Source organism: Lepidochelys kempii, chromosome 1 (assembly GCF_965140285.1).
Source record: "Lepidochelys kempii isolate rLepKem1 chromosome 1, rLepKem1.hap1, whole genome shotgun sequence".
Classification (NCBI taxonomy): Eukaryota; Metazoa; Chordata; order Testudines; family Cheloniidae; genus Lepidochelys; species Lepidochelys kempii.
In genome coordinates this window covers 263,332,364-263,356,254 of record NC_136380.1, presented here as the reverse complement: position 1 = coordinate 263,356,254, position 23,891 = coordinate 263,332,364, and the positions used below count along the sequence as shown (strand labels likewise).

General features: G+C 43.8%; 1 protein-coding gene across 1 annotated transcript in view; it reads right to left on the bottom strand.

The window, feature by feature from the left end:
* The window catches only part of GUCY2C (guanylate cyclase 2C), a 61,809-nt gene that overhangs the window by 37,678 nt on the left and 240 nt on the right, over positions 1 to 23,891 (bottom strand). Inside the window, exons 2-9 of the mRNA XM_073327304.2 lie at positions 19,800 to 20,015; positions 16,606 to 16,727; positions 15,593 to 15,689; positions 10,681 to 10,786; positions 7,287 to 7,425; positions 5,703 to 5,788; positions 4,683 to 4,794; positions 403 to 484 (exon numbers count right to left, since the gene is read on the bottom strand). Coding sequence (XP_073183405.2) covers positions 403 to 484; positions 4,683 to 4,794; positions 5,703 to 5,788; positions 7,287 to 7,425; positions 10,681 to 10,786; positions 15,593 to 15,689; positions 16,606 to 16,727; positions 19,800 to 20,015 — 960 coding nt within the window. The remainder of the gene's footprint in view (positions 1 to 402; positions 485 to 4,682; positions 4,795 to 5,702; positions 5,789 to 7,286; positions 7,426 to 10,680; positions 10,787 to 15,592; positions 15,690 to 16,605; positions 16,728 to 19,799; positions 20,016 to 23,891) is intronic.

Genomic DNA, 23,891 nt, shown 5'->3' with positions numbered 1-23,891 from the left:
AACTGTTGGAAGTCACCAAAAGGGTAAAGAAACATAGTAGAGTAATAGAAAGGACTAAGTGTGAGCAATAAGTGAGAAAAAATCTGAAGGTTGGCCTTGTCCTCACAAAGACACTTGCTAAGTTTGTGTGTGTATGCAAAGCAGTGCTTTCTAGGGGGTGGAATAGGCCTGACCACCTGTCACGTCTACCACCTGAACAGCTGGATCATTTCTCAAAGCAGGGAGTGCTGAATGCAGGTGCCATGCGTGGTGTCTACAATAAAGTGGCACACACAGAGAGAGATAAGCCAGCAAGAGCCTTGCCAATGGGTAGGAGATAATTGGACATATTTTCAAGGAGCTATCAAACAACCCATGCCCAGAAGTACCAAATGGAGGAGAAAAGAAACATGAGGCTGATACCTCAACACCAGCAGAGCGATGATCACAACCAACACCACGGTCCCTGTGAGTGCAAAGACAGCGATAGTCAGGATGTGCGGGCCTGCAAAGGAGGGAAATTGGAAAATATACAACCTTAGTGAGAACACTGAACACATTGTATTAAAAAATACATACCCAGGGCCCGATGCAAAGCCCGTTGAAATCAGTGGAAGATTGCCTCCAGTTAGGAAGGCAGAACATCAGGTCATCAATAAATAAATCCGTCAAGCAGATATGCATGAAGAGTCATGAGGTGTCTCCCTGCCAACCCCCTGAAACATGTGTCTCACTTGTTGAAGACTGCACGATTCCAAACTCACATTTTAATAATGTGACTGGGTGATGTTTGAAATGGGAGTATTAGAGCACCAGTTTTGTTCTTGAGGCTATGCTACCCTCTAGTGGCTACTGACACTATAGCATGCTAAACAGTATTCCACCACGAATTAATATTGTGTATTCTTCCTAAAGAACCAGAATGAAATTTATGTTGGAGTGTATAGACCCATCCAGGGATTGGTAGGGTGGGCATTAACACTCTGAGCAATAGAAAAATCAAAGGTAAAAGCCCTAATTTCAAGGAATGTCATGGGAAGAGTAGCAGAATTGGATCAGCAGTTGCAAATTACAAATTAAAGTTGCCAATTTGCTATAAAAGGGTTGTGTTCTAGCTATTGAGTTTGGTTAGCTTGCTAGAGGAAAGAGCACATAGCTAGCTAAAAAAGTTTTGATAGGGGGTGGCTGGGAACAGTGACTTAAACTTTGGCTATCTAAAGCGATTTTCTGTTTGAATATATTTGTTTGGAAACTGGCTGGAGGAAGCCTTTTTAAATTCTTGGCTTTGGAAAGTGTTTTTGTTTGTTTGTTTTGCCTAAGCTGCAAAAAATCTGGTTATATCAGAAGTTGGACTTCTAGATTTGCAAGTATTGGTCCCCTGCTTTACTATAGCCTGCTTGGCTGATACAAATTGAAAATGGTAGTTCAGGATTAAGCATATACTAAGCTTAATAGCTTTGCATTTGTGTTTTCATAGACTTTTGGACGGTTCAGGCAGCCTATTTATGGGGCTAAAACATATGATCTGGTCTCATTACACTGTTTCTACTATAGAGGAAACTAAACTGTGTAAAAACATAAGGTTTCCTACTTTGGGGCTATAAATGACTCCCTGAGGCATTTTCTTAAGGAGTTTGAGGGTGGTGGAAGAATGTAAATGAAAATACTACACTCCATGTAACATTTTACTGCAAATGGACTCAAAATTGGGGGGAAACAAATGAGTGGTACCTCATCTTAGCTACGTTTGCACCATAACACTTATCAACATAGACAGGTAGGACTTTAGCTTAATGTGCTAAGTAACTCTCATGCTAAATAATCAAAGTGCTCATTTGCTCTCTACTGGGCTTTTGGTGCCACTGTGTTCCACAAAACTCTGAATTCTAGTAGTCTGGATTTAAAATCTGATTGAATACAGAAGGAAATTCTGGTCACCAAGAGAAAGTGGTATGTCATGGTTCTGTGGTCCAGACTTGTCTTGGGTCACACAGAGGATCAGTAGAAAGCTATCAAGAACTGAAACACAGTCTGGGTCAAGCCAGTGGGAGCTAGGTTGAGCTGACTTTTACTGAGAGCCTCCCCTTGCTTGTTTCATTTGCCAAGAGTGAAACTGAATGCAGGTTAAGTTGAACAAGTGGAACTTCATTAAACCCTGTGCACTGCTCTCTCCCTGAGGCTGGAAGCAACTCAGACAAACTCCACCCATTCCCTGTCCCCTCCTGTGCTGTCAGTAACAGTCCCCATCCCTTCAGGGAACATGGCTCCAGTTCCACTGATCACACTATACTGATGGCTGAGTTAGTATCAGCCTGTGATGGAGAGTCTGTCTCAACAGGACAAGGGAGAAGGGGTTAAAGTGGTTAGCTGGGCCAATTAACTGCCCAGGCTGCACCTGGAGGAGGAGCCAGAAAGCAGGGATTAATTAGAGTCAAGGCTTAGCTAGACAGGAACAGGAGTGGTCTGTATAAAGCCCAGAAGATGACAGCAGCTGGGGGCTGCAGGGAAGTAGTCTGCAGTCACTCCCTGGGAGAAGGGAGATATGTTTAGGACTGGAGAGTAGTCTACAGCTACTCCCTGGGAGGATGGAGTTTGGGCTGGCAAACCCAAAGAGCCAGAAAGGTGGGAAAAGCAGCAAGGTATGGGATAGAGAAAACCCTAGCAGCTGATGGAAGGGCCCCTGATCTGGAACCCAGAGTAGAGGGCAGGACCAGTTTCCCCTGCCAGCCACTGGGGAAGTAGCGCAGACCAGGAGGCACGGAGCAGACTGCCTGGGACAATTTGTGTTAAAAGATTTTGATACCCTGGAAGGGGAAAACACTGAGTAACCTAGCTGGAGGGAAGCAGGAGCTCTTGAAGCAAGAGGGGGACTGTTGACAGATTGATGGGGTAGAACCAGTGGTGAGCTGGAGCTGGTTCGCACTGGTTCGCGCAAACTGGTTGTTAAATTTTGAAGCAGTTTTAGAACCGGTTGTTAACCTGCTTCCCTGCAGGGGGCGCTGGGGCTTTGATGGGCTCTGGCTGAGCAGTGATGTAATTCCTCCTCCGGCCACCGGGGGCGCTGCGCTGCAGGAGCCATGTGGGCTGCCGCCTGGCCCTGCACACGAGCCCTGTTGCTGCTGCTGCTCCCCTGGCCCTGGGGCTCCCGATGCTGCCTGGTGGGTCCCCGGCTGCTCTGCTGGGCCTAAGCTGCGTCCTGCTGCTCTCCCCATGAGTACCCACCACCCTGCCTGCAGCCAGCCCCTGCAGCCAGCCACCCCCGCAGCCGCTACCCGCAGCCAGCCCCTGCCTCCAGCCACCCCCCGCCCTGCCCGCAGCCAGCCCCTGTCTCCAGCCAGCCCTGCACCCCCCCGCACCCCGCTTGCCTCCAACCAACCCCGCACCCCCTGCCCTGCTCGTAGCCAGCCCTGCACCCCCTGCCTCCAGCTAGCCCTGCCCCACGCCCCTGTCTGCAGCTGGCCCCACATCCACTGGTGCCCTGCAGTTCCCAGGGCAGTAACCCTGCACACCTGCTTCAATGAGGGGGGCAGGGAGCAGCTGGGACCCACACATGTGCACACCCTAGGGTGACCAGACAGCAAGTGTGAAAAATCAGGACAGGAGATGGGGGGGTAATAGGAGCCTATATAAGACCCCAAAATCAGGACTGTCCCTATAAAATCGGGACATCTGGTCACCCTAGCAAACCCCCAGGGCGTGGCGGGGACCCACACATGTGAAACGGAGCTCATTTCTAGTTCAGGCCCATCTTTTTAAAAAAGAACTTTAGGCAGGGTTAACATACATCTGTATTTTCCCGGACAGGTCAAGCTTTTTGGTTCTTAAATCGCCGTCCAGGAAGAATTTTTAAATTTAAATCGCCGGGAAAATACGGACGTATGGTAACGCTGTTGGTACAAAAAATACATACTGGGGCACATCCCTTAAATCAGAACTTTTTATAGGGAACCAGTTGTTAAGATTTTGGCAGCTCATCACTGGGTAGAACTGCAAGAAGGGGTGTTGCCCTGGCAGAGCTAATCCCCAGAACAGCCAGAGGAGGCACCATCTAGTCGTGAGTGAAGTATAGCCATACTGAACTGTTCTCTACCTGAAGCTTTTTGTACACCTTGCAGCTACTTGCATACAAGACACTTTGTTAATATGGAGTTAAGCTTTCTGGCTCTCCACACTGCCCTAGGCACTTCATGCTCATCCACAACATAAGAGTTTGTGTCCAAAAATCCAAATGTTAGAAAACCAGAAAATGAGCAGTTCAGGTTCCAGGATTATGGAGGTACTATTGCATGGGCCAGGGAAGCACAAATCTTACAAATGTAGGAAATGCAAAGTTAGGGAGACACCTGCCATGCAACATTAACTCTGCCCTTTTGGTCCATCACAGTGCCATTGCACTTCAGTAAAGGTTTTATTGTCCAAAGTGATCTCTTCCAGCCACCATCATGTACACCACAGATCAACTGTGTTGCATAGAGAACAGCAAGGCTCCTAGCAGTATATGAACAGAAATGAACATTTGAAGTTGTATTGGGTACACAGAAAATGACAAGTTTAGTTAGGGTAGGATAAGGTACTGTTATATTCTCAGCTCCTATTGACATCCCTATGGCAGTTAAGATTGGGTGGCCACATTGCTTAGTAAGTGTTATCTTAACCATGCATGAGCCCCCTCCATTAGGAACCAGTTTTAGTAGGTATCTCACCAGCACTTGGAATGTCACTAGGCAGCTTCTGGTTCCTCCAGCTGAAAGATGGGCTGGTAGTCATTGGTTTTGTCTTATTCTGATGAGTGTCATACTGCAGGAGGGGCCGGAACTGTGAGAGAGTATAGAAATGAACTTTGTTAATAGCTGTCACACTCAGTCCCTTTCCTTTGCTTCATCCTCCCATAATGCACTACAGACTCTCAGAAAAATAGACTCATGCCCTCTACTGCAGTGCTGTGTCCCCTCCAGCCTGGTTCATGTTTCTGTTTTTCATATTCTGCCTGTACTACTACTCTGTCCTTCCCAGAAGTGCAACAGTCTACCAAATCATCAGGGTGACTTCTTTCCCCACTTGCCTCATTGTGCTGCTGTGAAGAGGCATGCCCTCAAAATAGCAGAGAGGGGATAAACAAGTTCCCCTCGGCCTGTTCAACACCAACAAGGCACACCTGCAAGGCTTGTTCTGCCTGGAGTAGGGGGAGCTTAAAAGGGAACACCTGCCCCAGGAAGGGGCAGTGAAAAGGATGAAAGCTGCCCTGCCTCAGAAAGCCAAGATAGGCTCATTGAGAGACAGCAACAAGCTTCACTTCTCCCAAAGCTGCACAACTGAGCCTCAAAACAACATGCCTCATGAGGAGGGGCTGGAGATTAGACCCCCGCATCTAGATTAAGCCCAAAGAGCTGACCTAGGAAGACTGCCTGAGTCCCAGGTCACTCTTACTTTTCTTTAATTTCCCTTGGACTCCTCTTGCCCAGAAGGGAAGAAAGAGAGAAGACTTTTCATTTGTTTGCTTGCTCCAAGAACCCCTTGGGCAGCTTCTAGCAGGGTGAGAAAGACAGTACAAGGACCTGAAGTGGGGTCTGGGGGGGGACTTGGAGGGACCCCTCCCCTACACCAACAGCTCTAGTACACCTCCTTTTCAGCTCTCTCTCTTGTCATAATCACACCCTAACCTAGGGCCTCTAGTTTCCCTCTCACAGTTCACCACAGGATACCTTCTTAATGGAATTACATACTTGATAGGTATCTACTGATGTATACAATAGGGACAAATTGACATCAAGATCTCCAAATTCATCCAGGGTCACTGGACCCAATGCACCTGTGGACACAAGGAACAGATCAGTGAAGGAGCCTAGCACTTTCCCAAGAAGCATGAACATGTGACAAGAAGAGAGGTGTAAATTAAGAGACTTCTGATGTTAGGATTTTTCTTCCCATTAACCTTCTGCATCTACACTAGAGCATCCTTCTTAGCACGCACCTCAGCTTATTCAGCCTCTGCTTCTCCCTTATTTGCATACTATTTTTTGCTTTAAAATATGAGTTTGACATTGGTAAAAGGAGTAGATCTAACAATACTGAAGAATGAAGCCCTCCTTAGCCACAGAAAAGATACAACTTATGTAGCAACCAGTCTGTTTTATTTCCATACACTGATCCTGCCACTGTGCCTTTAAGGGACCATCTCTAGAGGTGAGAGGGAAACTCTGATTCTATCCTTGGCCACAAAGTCGGTCAACAAGGAGGGAAATACAGAGATAATTTATGTTCTTTTCTGCTGGCTTCACTTGGCCTAGATTTTCATCTTTTGAGGGATATCTGTTTGGGTCTAATAACCTTGTGTACCTTGCCATTTTAACCATACTTTTTCTTACCCTGCTGCTTGCTTTCTTATGGTGGGGAATGCATACATTCCATAACTCAGGATATGTTAATGTTACAGACTAAGGATTTTAGGGTGGAATCTTCAAAAGCACTTAGTATTGACCTAATTCTGCTCCCTCTGAAGTCATTGGTGAAATTGATGCTGATGCTTTCTTGGCCAATGTTAGCTGTGGCTGAATATTTTCTACTATACATACTCCCCACACTGCCATCCAGGACAATGACAAAAGAAGAACTTGCTACATTTCTGGGGATGAAGATGAGAGATGGATTTGGTTCAATGTTATGTATACTTCATCCTCATCCAACCTTGTGTTTAGCCTAAAATAAAACCTGGATGCCAGTCAGATGATAGGAAAGAGTCTAATGGACTCTGCAACCCACTTGGATGCCTCACTATTACACATCCTTTGGTCCACCCAGGCAATAGTTCCCATGTAGACAATTAAGTACTCTATACCTACATCAGAAAAGCACAATGTAATAAGGCCAGGGAGCTTAACATATGTCATCCTATTCTGTGCTGACCAGGGAGTGCCCCTCCCACTCTACAGGAATATTCCTCCTTTGTCATTTCTGTACCCTTTACACCGCAAGATCAGTATGAAGAGCCTGCAGCCCAGGAGAGATTCTGGCCCCCAAACACTTTGGTCCTCATTGAAATTTATAAAAAGTTTCACCTCTTTTTTGTAGGTGATGTATACGGAAGGGGATTCTCTGTGTATGGATATTACTTAGTCTGTTTCTTCAGTGCTGATTATCATAGTATATTTGGGAAAATCAGTTGAACAGAAAAAGAGGGAAGATAACTCATTGCAGAGTCTAAACCCATTCAGCAATAAGGGGAGTTCCCCTCATGCCCACCTGGAAAATGAACTCCCTCTCCCCACAGTCCACTCAGTGAGCTGTTGCTCAGAATTGTACTTTATTACCTTTAAATGTGATGTTCCGAAAATGTTCAATGAAATCAGCAGGACTCCCAACTGACTGTTGGGAGAGCAGAAGTTTCTTCAGGACGTGTCCAAAGAGCAAGACTCCATCCAAATAGCCAACAATATAGTCATTATTCAGCTAGAATAGGGGAAAAAAAGAAGTTGGCAACACAGCCTGTTTATACCTCCATCCAAAACTGCAGCATCGTTTGGAGTATCAGCTCAGGAGAAACTTCAGAAATGGAACAGCAGAAGCTGCTGCAGGTCAGTCAGGTGCATTGGCAGTGGCGTGTGGGGGCTCAGGCTTGGGAAAATAGGATGCTGCAAGATGGGATTGAGGTGCATAAGCGGAGTTTTTTCCTACCCCCCCCCCCAGATGTTCTGGTTTAACTTGGATTTAAACTTGGAGAGTGGTCAGTTTGGATGAGCTATTACCAGCAGGAGAGTGAGTTTGTGTGTGTATGGGGATGGGGGGGATGTGAGAAAACCTGGATTTGTGGTGGAAATGGCCCACCTTAATTATGCACATTGTAGGGAGAATGGTCACTTTGGATGAGCTATTACCAGCAGGATAGTGAGTTTGTGTGTGTGGTTTTTGGGAAGGGGGTGAGGGGGTGAGAGAACCTGGATTTGTGCAGGAAATGGCCCAACTTTATTATCCTGCACATTGTGTAAAGAGTTGTCACTTTGGATGGGCTATCACCAGCAGGAGAGTGAATTTGTGTGGGGGGGTGGAGGGTGAGAAAACCTGGATTTGTGCTGGAAATGGCCCACCTGATAATCACTTTAGATAAGCTATTACCAGCAGGACAGTGGGGTGGGAGGAGGTATTTTTTCATATTCTCTGTGTATAAATAAAGTCTGCTGCAGTTTCCACGGCATGCATCCGATGAAGTGAGCTATAGCTCACGAAAGCTCATTCTCAAATAAATTGGTTAGTCTCTAAAGTGCCACAAGTACTCCTTTTCTTTAAGCGGAGTGAGGTGACGAAGCCACCGGTCTGTAGTAAGAGGATATTGCGGGTCAAGATTAAGGTGCAGTAGTAGAACTGGGGAGGTCCTAGGACTGGAATAGCAAGAGGTGCTGTGGGTCAAAAGTATTTTCCAGTCGACACCTCATGACAACTGTTGGTTTCTGCATCTTCCATGCCTTGGGTTTAGTTCACGAGTCTATAATACTTGATGGTGCCTCAAAGGTTTCTAGAAGCCTGCAGGGGAGACTTGGTGATATTAAAGGTACATAAGGCATTAGTCCTGCCTGACTTTTTTCTGATGCAACCCAGGTAGCAGAAAGTTGACCCAGAAAAGAAATGCAGCGGCACAAGCTTCAAACAACCCTGGATCTGCTGTGACATTGTAGATGACAGGTCCCAAATGGACAGAGTCAGGGCACCCATAAAAAAACAAAAATCACTGAATTACCTTTCATCAGAGTTTAAAGCTGTTGTTCTCTACCAGAGGGCAGTAGCGACGCCATTACACTTATCCCCAGGGGCACAAGGGAAGGCAACTAAGCCCTTTAGCTGTACTGCTCAGCTAGAAACCTGTTACAAGAGGCTCTCCCACTTATTCTCCTTTGGGAGCAAGGTGCTTCATCTCTGTCTTCCCACAATTCCCGCAAATCACAATTCCAGACCCTTCCTTTTTCCCTGGCTTCCTCTGTACTGTAGCGGAGTTTCTGTCTCTCAGGCCTTGTTTTCCCCACAGTCTATGTCTCTGAAACCCGGCCACCACTCCTTTTCCCCCCACAGACCCACCACATCTATAAATCCTGCCTGAATTGTGTAGTATAGCTACTCTAGAATACAACTGATAGACTTTATAGTCACCCCAAAACTTGAGATACAGTCTATATTTTCTATTCCCAAGGGCATTCTGTGCCAAAAAAATAAAAAATTCTGTGCACAATATTCTAAAATTCTGCAAATTTTATTTGTCAAATAAATGTGGAGGCTCCAGCATGGCATTGGGGAGCACAGGCCACTGGCTGCACAGAGGTGAGAGATCACTGTGCAGCTCCACCTTCCCTCCCCTCCTCTGGGACATGAACTCAGTGGTGAGGCTGCACCCAACCCTGACACAGCGCAAGAACCAGGCCTGCCCCAGAAACACCCCAGAGCCCTGCCCCTCCATGCCAGGTGTGGGCAGGCAGGCCCAGCATGGCAGGATCCAAGTGTGAAGGGGCTTAGGATGGGGAGATCCAGGTATGGGTTTAGAGGGTTCTGTATGGGGCAATCTGGGTGTGGGTGGCTCAGTGGGGGATCTGGGTGCGGGGGGATCTTGATGCACAAGGTCTTGTTGTGGGGTTCTGGGTGCAACACTAATGGGACTCTCCCAGGGGGTCCAGGTGAAGGTGGTTGGTGCTCAGCAGTGAGGGGTCTGAGTGTGTGTGGGGGGGATAGAGCTCAGCAGGGAGGGTCTGGATGTGGGGACTCAGTGTGGGGGTTCAGGTGCAGGTGGTTGGGGCTCAGTAGGATGGGGATCTGGGTGTGGGTGGCTCATCGGGGTGGTCCAGGTGCAGAGAGATCATCGGCGGTTTCTGAGTGTGAGGTGCAGGGTGAGGCTCAGCAGGAGAGTCTGGGTATGAGGGGGTCTGGAAGCACGGGAGTTGGACGGATGGGGGAGCAGGTCCCTGTGCAGTGAACCTTCACCCTGCAGCTGAGGAGCTATGGGTGCAGGAAGTTCTTGGGGGGGGGGAGGCATTGCAGAATTTCCTACAGCCAGGGGAGAAGTCTGGGGGTGGGTCTGACCTGGCCCCAGATGCCATGCTGGAGAAGAGAAAGTCCCATCCTCCTCAGCTCAGACGGGACTAGCAGCTGAGCCCAGCGCAGGGTAGGAGCCACCAGCCATGTCTTCCCCAGTCCTGCCCCCACCCCACAGTGATTTACTACTCTGCTGGCTGCCCTGGGCACCTGACCGCTTTTGTGGCTTCCCTTTGCTTCCCCATCAGAAAGTCATTTTTCTGTGGGGAAACAAAGAAATCTGTGGGGGACATAAATTCTGTACGTGCGCAGTGGCATAGAATTCCTCCAGGAGTAAAAATTTTCACAGTTCTCTCCCAAGTCCCATGAACTAGACATTTGCAGGCCAATTAAAAGCTTTGAACCTAGTTTGGGCCTCATAATGTAGCACAACTATCTTGCACCTTTGCTTTGTGATGCTGTAACTCTACATCATGATGATAGATTACAGCAGGAGGATGAGAAGTCATCCTGCATCGTCACATTGTCATGACATGAAGAGTTAAACATTGCTATACAATGCTGCTGTGTTGTAATGTGATTAATTTGTTTTGTGGGATGAGTACAGTCAGTAGCAGCCATTTTTTCTGGAACACTGTTGTGTGAACACAGGTGAACTGGATGAAATGATCAGATATGAAATAGTGTGGTTACCAGGTATTCATCCGTGGAATTTGGTCTGTAACTGGGTGGTGGCAGCGTCAGGACAAGGACATTCCGCATATAATTGTCTGATGTGGTGTTCTGAAAGTACATGTTACTGTAAAGAAAAACACAAGTGCTTCAGGGACAATGATAGCAGGAGCAGGGGAGACCTACAGCTCTTCATACCTAGAGAGACCTTCCCCCTCTCCCCAAAAGGAACTGTTGATTAACAGGTTCACATGGTGGTTCTCAGACTTGACATTGTAAATCACTTTTCACTGTGGTAGATATATCCCTTTCCATTGTTCACACTATCTCTGTGGCAGCTATAGTGTTTAGCTACACAAAATGGTAATATTGAGACAAATCTGAAGAGACCAGATAAAAATAAACACATATGCCTAAGTAGATTCTATTGCCCTGCTTTGTTTCTGTGCTGTTTATTTTCTCTCCCTGCTTGCAGCACTTTACACATAGAGAGACTGAGTCCCAAATCCAAAATGCTATCTAGGCTCCTAACTTCTATTAAAATCAGTGGAAGTTAGGAGCTTAAATACCTGGGCCTGAGTCTCTTCTTGGTGTCTTAAGTCTCCATGACTACAATCTCTCCAGATCACTGGTCAATTTGTTTTTGACCTCTGATGCATTTACTATCCCTCTAATTTTGGTGTCCTTTACAAACTTGATCACAGCACAATTTACACTAAAGAAACACTTGGCCAAGAAGGATATGAAATAGCTAAAAGAGTCTTTGGAAACCATCAAAGTCTGGTGATGAGCTACGATAGCAGGATGAGTCACTGCTTGAAATTGGCTGCTACTTCACTCCATAACAGAAGCAGCTCCGCAGACTATCTGGAAGTGCTCCACAAACCACAGTCTGAGAACCACTTGCTGAAAGCATCACTGAGAGGAGACTGACTATAAGTATCAATGGGAAGGGGCAGTATTTGTATTTGATACAGTTGGATTGCTAAAAACTCCTTTTGTGAATCTCATCCCATAACTCACATTTGATTGCTCATTCTTGTCTTTTTAACTTTCAGAATGAATTTGGTGCTAGAATAAGAGCTTTGGAGACCAAAGTCCTCTCTTTAGCCCAAGCACAGGCAGCAGCAGCAGCAGCTTCCCCACCCCCAAACACACTGCCCCTGCCCTTAATAATACCCTCAGACATTCACTCTGCAACTTTCACCCTGAAGGGATCTCAAAGTGCTTTACAATCAGGCGTGGACTGACCAATATGGAAAATTCCCTGGAGCCCACAGGATTTAGTAGCTCTGCAAGATCCCTCCTAGCAGTGACTGACTTAGTTCTACAGATCAACATGATCTATGCTTGAGTCCTGGCTGGCAGAGGGCTCTTGGCCCAATAGAATTTAAATCCACAGAGCTATCTGGAGAACTCCAGCACTGGAGAAAAGTGGGGCCTGACCCAGTTACCCTGTTTGGATTTAGCATACTTCTGTGTTTGTGTATGAGAAGGCCTGATCCCATAAACTACAGGGTTATTCTAAAATCAAACACAAGCAGCAGTGAATGGCAGCAGGGCGCCACGGCACTGAGGCAGCTGGCCCTGTCAGAAGACCACATGCTGCAGCAACTGCAGTGGTGGCTCCCATCCTCCTACTGAAGGAAGAAAAAATCATCTCATCCTCCCCATCCTGGGCAGAGTGGAGATTTAGTCTGTGCTATCACTGCACAGACCACCCTATCTGTAAATATTTATATGCAAGGTGGTGATGCAGGGCCATGTATAAATGAATTTATCTTCAAAGCACTTCTGTAGAGGTTGTCTATTTGGCATCGGCAAAGCACATTAGAAGGGTGTGATTTGTAAAATGCTTTAACTGCCCCATGTTGACCTTGCTGGCATGAACTAAAAGGTACATAGATCGTGTTAATATAATCCTTTTAGCTTGTTCCAGCAGGATCTACACAGGACAGTAGGAGCACAGTTCATTGAAGCACTCTATCAGTTACACCCCTCTAACGTGCTTTGCCAGTGCTATGTAGACTAACCCTTAGTGACGTGCCCAAGGTCTGTGGCAGAGCCAGGAATGAAGCCCAAGTGTCCAAGTCCAAGGAGCTTGCCTTAACCAGGAGCACATCTTCCTCCCCAGTCTGCTCTTTACAACTATATCAACAAGCACCACTGAAATATAGGCAGCTGGGTGTGGGAGAGAGACAACCAGTTTCAGACACCACTCTGCGCGCTAGTGAAGGCAGGGAAATTGTGGCTAAGGACACCAGGGCACCCCCCTGATCTGATGGCAAGTGTCATAGAATCCTTGATGTCAACACAACGCTTATAGGACTCCACGTTTTAAAGGTGCCATCTGAAAAACACAGACACTGAGTGAACTACAGGCTACTTCATGTATTCCCTTTGGAGGAGGAAAGATTGAGCTGAGCCTGCTGGAACTTTAACCTGTGATTCCAAGAGGTGTTTGAACCTAGATCTTAGATTACTAAACTATTCCTTCAGTGCCTCAATCCTGAGCCAGAGAGGCCAGCTCTAGGATTGAGAGGCATTCAGACTCCATGGTCCTGGGGATTCTTGGCCTCTCTGAGGCTACCACTACTGGAACCAGTTAGTATAAATGGTGAAAACACCTACTGTCCTAGTGATATTGAACTGAGATAACCATTTCGCATAGACCTGTAACCAGTGAAAGGCTCCATAACGCATTCCTAATCTGAGTTTTCCAATTTCTTTGCCTGCCAGCCATAGCATGGATCTGATTGGAACTGGTGATTTATAGTCACAGGATATTTAGAGTACCATGAATAGTACCCTGTTTTGTGATATTTTCAATAGCTCTTACATCATTCTAACATCCATCATAAAAAACTGTCCTATACATACTAACAAAGAGATGGTCAATATACTACCGCTATCTGATTTCCTTCAGATTTATATACTTGCTCATGTCCGAGTTTAGTATGTTTCAAAGAGAGATTCAATCCTAGGGCAAATCTGAAAGATCATTTCTCTCAATGCCATCAATACTTATTGACAACAATTCCCTTTCCTGTTATTGCAGATATGTGTTTGAGTGAAAACTTCTAAGGCCTCCAGCTTCTGTTCCATCCTGTAATGAAGTCAGAATCTTGTATTTGTGAAATCCCATTGAGATCACTGCCATGGAGGTCATTGCAATAACTGGCCTGGTAATTGCCTCTCTCTCTCTCACTCTCACTTTTATATATGTGTGACAAACTGGAAGATCAGAATAGCAAGAAAACACTCAAGGGGCTAGAGGAAATGGTAAATGTAGGGAGATTTTTTAAAAATCCCATATGTCATTTGGCCAAATTATGCAACTAAGTAGAACTGTGTAGGAAACAGTTTTCCTGTCCTGTGAGAAATTTCATGATTTTGAAAAGCTTCCCATGCTACAGTGGAACAAAACTGAGACCTTTGAAATTTGTTTTGTGAAAAATCAGAATGACCAACTATAGAATAATCAATGGCCTACTGGCTACAGCACTCACCTAAGATGAAGGAGACATGAAAGAGCTAGGTTTAAGTCACTGCTCTGCCTAATTCAGAGCAAAGACTTGAACTGTGGTCATCTACATCCCAGCTGAGTGCATTAGCCACCCAGCTATTCTAAGGTGGATCTCTTCTGTTGGAGCTGTTCCACTTTGTGTAAGTTAAATATTCATTGGGTCAGAAGGAAAGACTGACTCTATAGCCCCATGATTAGGGCACTCACCTGGGATGAGGTAGACTTATGTTCAGGTCTCTGCTCTGAATTAGCGAGCAGGCCCATGAACCTAGACATCTTATGGCTCCTGCATCCTAAGAGAGTGCCATAACCAGCAGGCTATTCCAGGGTCTCTTGCTCTTTTATTTTGAGTAGAAATTTCAACTCCGAGCTGAGGAAAATTTAATCAAAACTGCCCTTTTCACAGGATTTGACAAATCAACATTTTTGGATGAAAAACTTTGTCAAAAAATTCCTGACCAGCTCGACAGCTAAGGGGGATATGAGAAATGTCTACAATTACATTAAGGGCATAAACACCAAGGGGCAGACCTTCACAGGTATTTAGGTGCCTAGTGGGATTTTCAAAAGCACCTAAACAGGTTAGGTCCCTAACTTCTATTGATTTGAATGAGTTAGGTGCCTAACTCACTTAGATGTTTTTGAAAATCCCACCAGGTGCCTCTCTGCCTCTTTAGGTGCCTCTATACCTTTGAAAATTCTAGCCTTCTGGCCAGATTTTCAAAGGAGCCTAAGGTAGTTAGATGCCCAAATCCTAACTGAGTATCTAACTATCTTAGGCTCCTTTGAAGATCCCATCTTAAAGAAGGAGAGAAATCATGTAAGGTGATCTGAAGAGGCTGTAATTAGGAATACTAAGATGAAATCAAGCAAGTGACTATTTAGGGTGAATATCAGGAAATACATCCTAGTAGGGAGATCCATTTAGCTATGGAATAGTCTCTCCGTGGAAGTGGTGGAAGCCTCACTGCTTATGTCATTTAAAATTGGACAAGACAAAGCCCTGGAGAATATCTTTTAGGGTGCATTCCTGTGTTTTCTGGTGGGGTAGTAGGGAGGAAGATAGAAAAGATGTTAGGTTCTAACCTGATTTCTATTATTCTATAATTTCATCCTGCAGTGAGGTCATGACTCTATGACATCACAGTCCAAAATATAGATGCCTTAAAAAAAATCTAACATGGATTGGATAAGTGATGTGGAAGATGCGTCCTGGTTCAAACACCAAAAAAGCTTTGATAATTGGCTAAAAGGGGGCCAAGAAGACTATGAAAAGGAGGTGACAGGGAAATGTTTCATGGTAAAATGTCTCCTCAGCATGAGAGTTCCTCTTGGACTATTTCCATTAGCTCCATCCTGCAGGAAATGGGAGTGGGGACAGAAGGAAAACCAGTGGCGATACTTTACTTGTGAAGATCCACCAGGATGATGACTATGTCCTCATCTACTTTCTCTCCCTCTAGGATTGTCTTGACCTCAGCTGGAGAGCCACACATGATGATCACTACAGACCAGGTAAAGACAGATGGAGAGAAGGTGAGAGGCATACAAATAAGGAGGAGGAGGACAAATAGAGTTTTACATACTGTTCTTAGAATATAAACTCTAGAATAACAGGGCTACAGCTGGTCAGGGCTGAGAGGTATTGCCAGAAATAAAAGAACAGATAGTTGTGGGTCAGGACTGAACTACACAGTGGAAGGAGAAAGCTTGCTCAGCATCTGCCCACGTTATGCCTGACCCAGTTATAATCAGCACCTTGCTTTCATGAGCATTAAAATCGCACGTAGATTGAGTGCAACATAAACTACAATCAGTAACATGGTATAGAAGGTTCTAAGGCAAAGGGTATTAGAAGAATAAACCATTAATCTGTCACTGGCTTCCTTATTCTCATGCTCCCCCCTCCAATGATGTCAGGGATTAACATTACCATAAGCACTTGTTAATAGAGCTGAGGCATCACCACCATGGCCAGGGTTTCCAGTAGGGATTGTTCATTCCCCCATGTTTGAAATGAGCCCCCTTGTTGCACAAAAGGGGTGTGTGTGTGAGAGAGAAACAGACACAGAGAAAGAAGCTTGGCATTCTAGTAACACTGGAATCCAAACTATGACCAGGGGCTGCTGGGTTATGAATGCTCCACTGGACAGGGCTTGTAGGAAGACAGTGTCATGTCTGCAGAAGATAATCTACCCCAAGAGGCATCTACAAGCAGAATATGCCCATATGCTTTATCAGGACAGTGGGGGAATTGAGTTCTGTGCCATCTTCCCACATTCACAAAAATGGAAAAGAGTATCTGTGCTCTTTCTGTCATAAGTGGAAAGATTTTCCCCAGAACATAACCCAGGCAGTAGTGCATAGACAGAGATCAACAGCATGCATGCAAGGGAAAGAGAACTCTCATCTCCCCTTACCATTGCTTTTCCGGGTCTGATCCTTCACAATTTTCTTTAATTTTTCTGGTGTCCTTAAAACCTCTTTGAACGTCAGCTTTAAAGAGAAGTATGAGATTCCAGCCTCTAGTGCATTGAGGTACCTGATGCAGGGTAGGAAGTGTGGGTTATAGATCAGCTGAAAATATTCTAATGCCTTACATTTATATAGCACCTTCCCGCATTAATAATCCTAAAATGTCTAATAGACTGTTTACAGCACATAAGGATCACTTCACCGACTACAGAAATGTAGCCACTTCTGGGTTGGAATGCAGCAGCCATTCTGCATCAATAAAGTTAAACAACAGAATTTGGGAGGGAAAGCAGTACAGAGAATGTGAGCATAAAAAGGAAAACCTTGAACCTGAGCAAGAACCACTTAAATCTGGTATTATAAAGGATTGGTTCAAATAATGCATTAGTGTAGTAAGATAATTTTCAAAACAGAAAACTTTGAGGAATTACAAAATCTAGTGCAGGTTTCAGAGTAGCAGCCGTGTTAGTCTGTATCCGCAAAAAGAAAAGGAGTACTTGTGGCACCTTAGAGACTAACAATTAAAGTGCAAAGGAGCAAATGTGGTTTTCCAAGGGACTGCTTAAAGACCTGAAGTTTTAAAAAAAAGTGATTAAAAAAAGATAGGAGGCAAGAAAATAAAAATGCAAAGTCAAGTAAGACTCGCTGGAAAGAGATAAGGAGAGGAAAAAAGCAGAATGAGTAAATGCTAGGTAAAAGCAATAAAGGGACACTGTCAATTTGAAAATCCTATTTCTAGCTGAAAATTTTGTACCTCCTATAGTTACAAAAGAGACTTTGGGTCACTGTATCTGAAAAAATTAGTGGTGGGAGAAGAAATAATTTTCTCTATTTTTCCTCCCCTGGTTTGCTTACTTTGTGATCTAACAGCACTTGGGGCACCATCCTTTGAGGTGCTCAACACCTTTTTCTCCCATTGTCTTCAGTAAGAAAAGAGGGTGCTCTGCACCGCAGCAGGTTCATACCCTTAGTGAGTAAGGCTCCAGTCTTGCACACATTCAGGTATCTTAACAACTTTACACACATGAATAGTCCCACTGAAGATACTCATGCCTCTAAATATTTGTGGGGGATGGGAAATAATCAGGCCATATTATTTAATAGGTGCTTTATCAGCAACTGGATTTTTAAAAAGAAAATAGACAATTTAAAACACTTCAAGTTAACCACAACACTTTACACAAAATAAGTCCTTCCTGAATATCGCAACAAAAGAAAAAAAGTTTGAACAATTAGGAAGTAAGAAAGACCATGAAAAGTAATATTGATAAAGGAAATACAAGAAAATACTTGGAAAATATGAAAATTCACAAATCAGCAGCTCTGAATGGTAGGAAACCTAAGGTATTAAAGGAATCTAGCTAAAGAATGTATGGTACCATGGACATTTATTTTTGGAAAGTTATGGAGAACTAGGGATATAGCAGATTAGATAAAAAACACTAATTTTCAAAACATGAAAGAAAAATGATCCTGGCAATTACCATCCTGTAAGTCAAGTTTCTATCCTTAATAAAAGGACAAATACTAAGAGAAAATGGTCATTAAACACCTATGAGATAATGGAACTGTGATTGTATTTTAGTTCCCAGTGCTTAAATCACACTGAAGTCAGTAGGGTTTAAGCTGATGCATAAAGTTCAGCAGATACTTATGTGTTTTCCTGACAGAGGGCAATCAAAAATAAATCTTTCCACAGAAACTTGATTGCTTTTTTAGTTTAATTTCTGAATCAGTGGAAGAGTGGAGTGCACTAAATGTAATATTTGGATGTTAATAAAGCAATTGTCTCAATCTTACTTGAAAAATTAATTCAAACTGGGATAGGAACACACTCAAACTGACAATTGGCTGATTGATGGACATAAATAAAGGGTAATGATAAATAGCAATATATTGTGCGGGAAAATGTCTATCGGACTATCACAGAGATTGATATTAAGTCTGCACTAACATCTTCATTTCTGGAAGAAGGAGTGAAATATGCTCATGAAATTCCAATATGATATGAAATTAGGAGGAATTGTACATACCAGTGAGGACAACGAAAAAATCCACCAAGGGACTTAGAAAGATTAAAGTCTGGGCAAAAAGTAACTAAATAAGATTGATTCAACTTGGGAAAAGGGAATATACTGTAACTAAAGGGAAAAAAATCAGAATAATTGATTGAAATTCAGTGGTAATGAAGAAGACTCTAAAAAGCTGAACAAGGCCTAAGGGTGATAGCAGACAGCACATTAGACATGATTTTACAATGCTATGACAGAAAGAGCAGCCCCTGTAGTTGCATATACTGAAGTATCATGTCATAGAGCAGAAAAGTAATAATATCCCTCTATGGCCACGGTCTGGTGAGACCATACCTAGGCTACTGCTTTCCTTTTTGGTAATTTCATTCAGAGAAGAACATTGATCAGAGTTTGAAAGGCATTCAGTGTAACAAAAATAACCAGTGACTGGAGGAACTGAGGAGAGAAAGAATTAAAAGAGCTAACTCAGGCCCTGAACTTGCAAACTTTTATGCACATCAGTAGTACTAAATGAGACCTCTCGTGTGTTAAGCCAGATGTATAACCATTTATGTCAGGGATTTAAAAAGTCTACAAATGTTTGAATGGTGTAAAATCAAGAGCTTGATTTTTTTCCTCCCCTCCATAACCACCATATACACCCTTTCCCCCAGCAAGATACAAGTAACAACCAAACTGATTTGTATCCTGGCATCAAGGAGGAAGGAGAGGAATTACTTAGGATGATACAGAAGGTCATTACTAGGAGTGATGTGATGAAATTGAAAGAGGAAAAATTTAGTTTAGATGCCAAGAAATATGGCAGTGAAATCTATTAGCCTGTGAAATATTCTCCCAATGGACATGATGGAAGTCTGTAGCTTGGGAACATTTGCAAGCAGACTGGACATAACATTGGTAAATGTAGTGGAGAGAATATTGCTGTTCTGGAAAGGAGAGGGATTGGATGGTCTAATTGGTCTTTTCCAACTCTCTGTTCTATGAGAGCAACAGAGAGAGTTAGAGAGAGAGAGGGACAAATCTAAGGACAGCCTAAAGAAATCATGTCAGAGGTGAGTCCAAGTTTTCTAGGACAGTAGCTGGGAGAGACTTGGGAATGCTCTTACCAGAAGCAGTCTTCTGGGATGTCATTTGTCTTATAGAGGTAGGTGGATTCCCAAGAGTTGGTTTTGAATGGCAATTTGGACTCTTCCCAGAAATCAACAAAGAAGTAGATCAGTTTTCTGGCTGGAGTCAGGATTCGAGTTAGGTTGTCTTTGTAGTCACATGACAGCCCAAAGCTCCCTGCGGAGATCAGAGGGAGGCCCAATATTGTGTCAACGCTAAGGGGGAAGAGAAGAGGGAAAAAAAAACAACATGGCTGATACATGAATTCATGTCACATCAAGATAGCTACCATGTGATTCACATGGCCAGTACTTTCTCACTTTGTGTCCTGACTTAGTTTTACAACAAACTAAATTTGAAATAATACGCCACCCCATCCTACCAAAGAACAGGTGAAATCTTTAATTAAAATGTCATTACAGCGTAATGGTGCTCGACTGACAATTTAACTAGCCTCGGTATAGGTACACTGCATGACTCCACTACACACTACCCTTCCAAATGATTATGACATAATTATAATGTATTTTATGCAAGGTAAGTCATGTGAGGTGTCATTGGAAAAGTTATGATTTGCTGAATATGATTATCCTATTTGTATGCATGTATCATGTTTGTATCTGAAGTTATAAATACTGACTATGTATCTGTATTTCAAATGTAGTAATGCACGGATAGATGGGTAATGCACACTAGACAAGATGCTTTCAGTCTAGATAGTGGGTGGGGAAGGGCCTATTCAGGGCAATGGGCCATTAAGAAAAAACAATAGGCCTTAGGAGAAGCTTATCTCCCAGCTGGGGAGCCTTCCTGAAAATGCTACAGACAGCCTCCAAGTGATGGCTGCTATGACTCTACAAGGACATATAATGAGACCACATGTCTCTAGGCTCCATCTTGGGATATCAGTATTTTTCCACAGACTGGTCTGGGAACCAAGCTTTGGGAACAATGGGTTCCCGCCATATGCAAAAGCTGTATAAGGCAGGGAGTGACATCATCTGGTGTTCTTCACTCCCTACCCAAGAAGACTCCTGGAAACACCTGAGGAACAAAGACTGGACTGGAGGAAGTGCTGGACCCAGAATAAAGGGATTTCTAACCTGTTAATGAAACATCTGGGGATTCCGAGCTGTAAAGCAAGTGCAGCTTGCCCCTTAAGAATCTGCAGCCTGCTTGTATCATCTCTTATGGTGAGAATCTGCTATTCATATCAAATCTATCTAGCATATCAAATTTAGTTTGCATTTTTTGTTTATTTGATTGGTAATCTGCTTTGATCTGTTTGCTATCACTTATAATCTATCTTTTGTCATTAATAAACTTGTTTTTGTTTTATCTAACCAGTGAGTTGGAGTGAAGTGTATGGAGGGATAGCTCAGTGGTTTGAGCATTGGCCTGCTAAACCCAGGGTTGTGAGTTCAATCCTTGAGGGGGCCATTTAGGGATCTGGGGCAAAAATTGGGGATTGGTCCTGCTTTGAGCAGGGGGTTGGACTAGATGATCTCCTGAGGTCCCTTCCAACCCTGATATTCTATGATTCTATGAAATCATAGCTTGGGGCAAAGGCTGTTGCATATTCCTCTCCACATTGAGGGAGGGGGTGAATTTTATGAGCTTACACTATACAGTTCTGTGTGCAGTGCAAGACGATATGGTTTTGGGTTTATACTCCAGAGGGGATACGTGCCTGAGGAGCTGGGAGTTGCCTTAACTATAGCCTTCCAATGCAGGGGCTGGTCAGAAAGCCTGCATATAACTGCAGCTGGGCGTGTCCCTACCTGTATATATGCTGGTGAAAGTGCAGGCTAGAGGGCTTTGCAGTTTGTCACAGCAGTACAGTGTGAGAGGGAGTCCAGGCTGGTGGGTCAGGAGGCCAAGTGATACCCCATTTCTGGGTGGCATCCTGGGGGGAACCTGCCACAGTTGTTGTGATGCCATCTTCTGCTGCTAGAGGTGGGTCTGAAACCTATCAACTTATTTTAAACAGTTCATGGAACAGCTATCAGATGGTGATGATTGTCATTTTCTTGAGGCCAGAGGGGAACTAGAAACAAGCTACCTGTCTGCTGACCGATCCCTTGTATAATCTTTCTCTCAACCTCTAGGTGTGATATAAGAACCTCCAGAACCAGTTATCATATTCCATCTTATGTAGAGGGGTAAAATTATTGTACAGTGCCAGCCTATGCACTAGGAAATCTAAAATAGCTTAGTGAAGTCTTGTTATTTCCATCAAGCCAGTTTTGGATGAACTGTGGGTTGACACCCTTTGCCAGGTGAACGATGTCTGATGAATCACAGGCCATTAATAGCCACTCTTCTTAAATGGGTTTTACCACTTCACAGAGCAGGGCTGGAGGAGAGATTCTCAGAGCTATTGACAAATCTTACTTCTACAACCAGATTTCTTAGTGTATTATGGGGAAGGGGAAATAGTAGTGGTTATAGAGACAAATATGGCAAACCTGGGGTGAATTTATGAAAACACCACTATTTTTTCTCCATAGAGAGGTTGTAATGGGTGAAAGCATTTTCTCCAATGTTGCGCTGTTATCACATTACACTAGAAAAATTCTCCAATTCTTTTAGGAGAATCTTTTACACTTCATAGGGAATATTGTACTGAACAATATGGCAATTACAATTATCTGGCACTGGTATGATAGAACTACTGTCTAACTTTATGTCCAGGTAAAGGTCATTATTATTATTATTATGAAGCAATGTAGCTTATGTTTGATGCAGTAGAAAAGGGGGAGCCAGTGGAGGGATGTACAGTGCTCTGGAGGACAACTGATGCAATGAGCCAGAAACATGATTTCATTATTAAAATGGAAATTTACCAGGCTGGTTTAGAGTACTGCCAGGTAAAGAACCTGCTTTTGGTTCCCAAATCTGTTCATTTTACCCTGGGTCAACCTGGTTGGCCTAATGGTTAGTGCTCTTCATTGCCATGCAGTAGCTTCAACTCCTCAGAAACCTTCTGAATTAACTAGGGGAAGGGGGGGAGAAGACTTGGGAATTATGGTAAACAACTCAGTGAAGCTCTTTGATCAAGGTACAGCAGGAGTCCAAAAAAGTAATGCTAGGATGCTTAAGGAATGGGATGGAGTGTAATACAGAATATATTATAATACTGCTATATATAAAGCAGGTAATATTACTGTATAATATAAATCAATCATACACCCTCACCAGGAATAATATGTTCAGTTCTGATCATCCCACATCAAAAAGGATATAGGAGAAACAGAATGGGGTCAGAGGTGGTCAGTCAGAATCAGTAGGGACATGGAAAAACTCATGTATGAGGGAAACTGAAAAGTCTGGGATGCTTTACCTTTAGAGAGGAGGCAAATACTAGACAGTATGATTAAAAACATACAAAACAGTGAGTGGAAAAGAGAAGGTGGATTTCTATTCATGCTGACTCAGTAAAAGAGCAAAGAAACATTAAATGCAGTTGAAAGAAGGTAAATTCAAAACTGATTAAAGAAAATATTTCTTTCACACAACACACAAATAGCCTACAGAATGCCTTGCAACACAATATCATTTTGGCCTGGGGCTCAGCAGGATTCAAAAAAGGGTCAGACCATAATTTTATGGATAACAATATCTGCACTTATATATACACACAAAATTTTACTCTTGTATTGTTTATGTATATAACAGTAAATATATTTTTAAAAACAGGAATTTTGGAAGGCATATAATCACACATAATTCAGGGAATGAGCAACCCTCTAAATATTGGGGGTTAGGAGAAAACTGTCTCTTAGTGCACGTTATCCCAGCACTGTCTTCTGCAAGGTTTCTTGCACCTTCCTCTGAAGCATCTACTACAGTCCAATGCCAGTGACAAGATACTTGTCTAGATGGACCACTTGTCTGAGCCAATATGGACATTCCTCTGTTCAAGATAATGTCTGTCTCCTGCTGGGAGTGTTGAAGAGGTAGCTTGCTGAGACCTTGAGTGATCAGACTACTTTCTGTCAATCATTATCGCTCCTCTCCTGAGTCCTACCTAGTAAAGCAGTTGCATTAATAAGCCCTTTAGGGGGCATTCTGTCCCTGCCAGAGGTAGT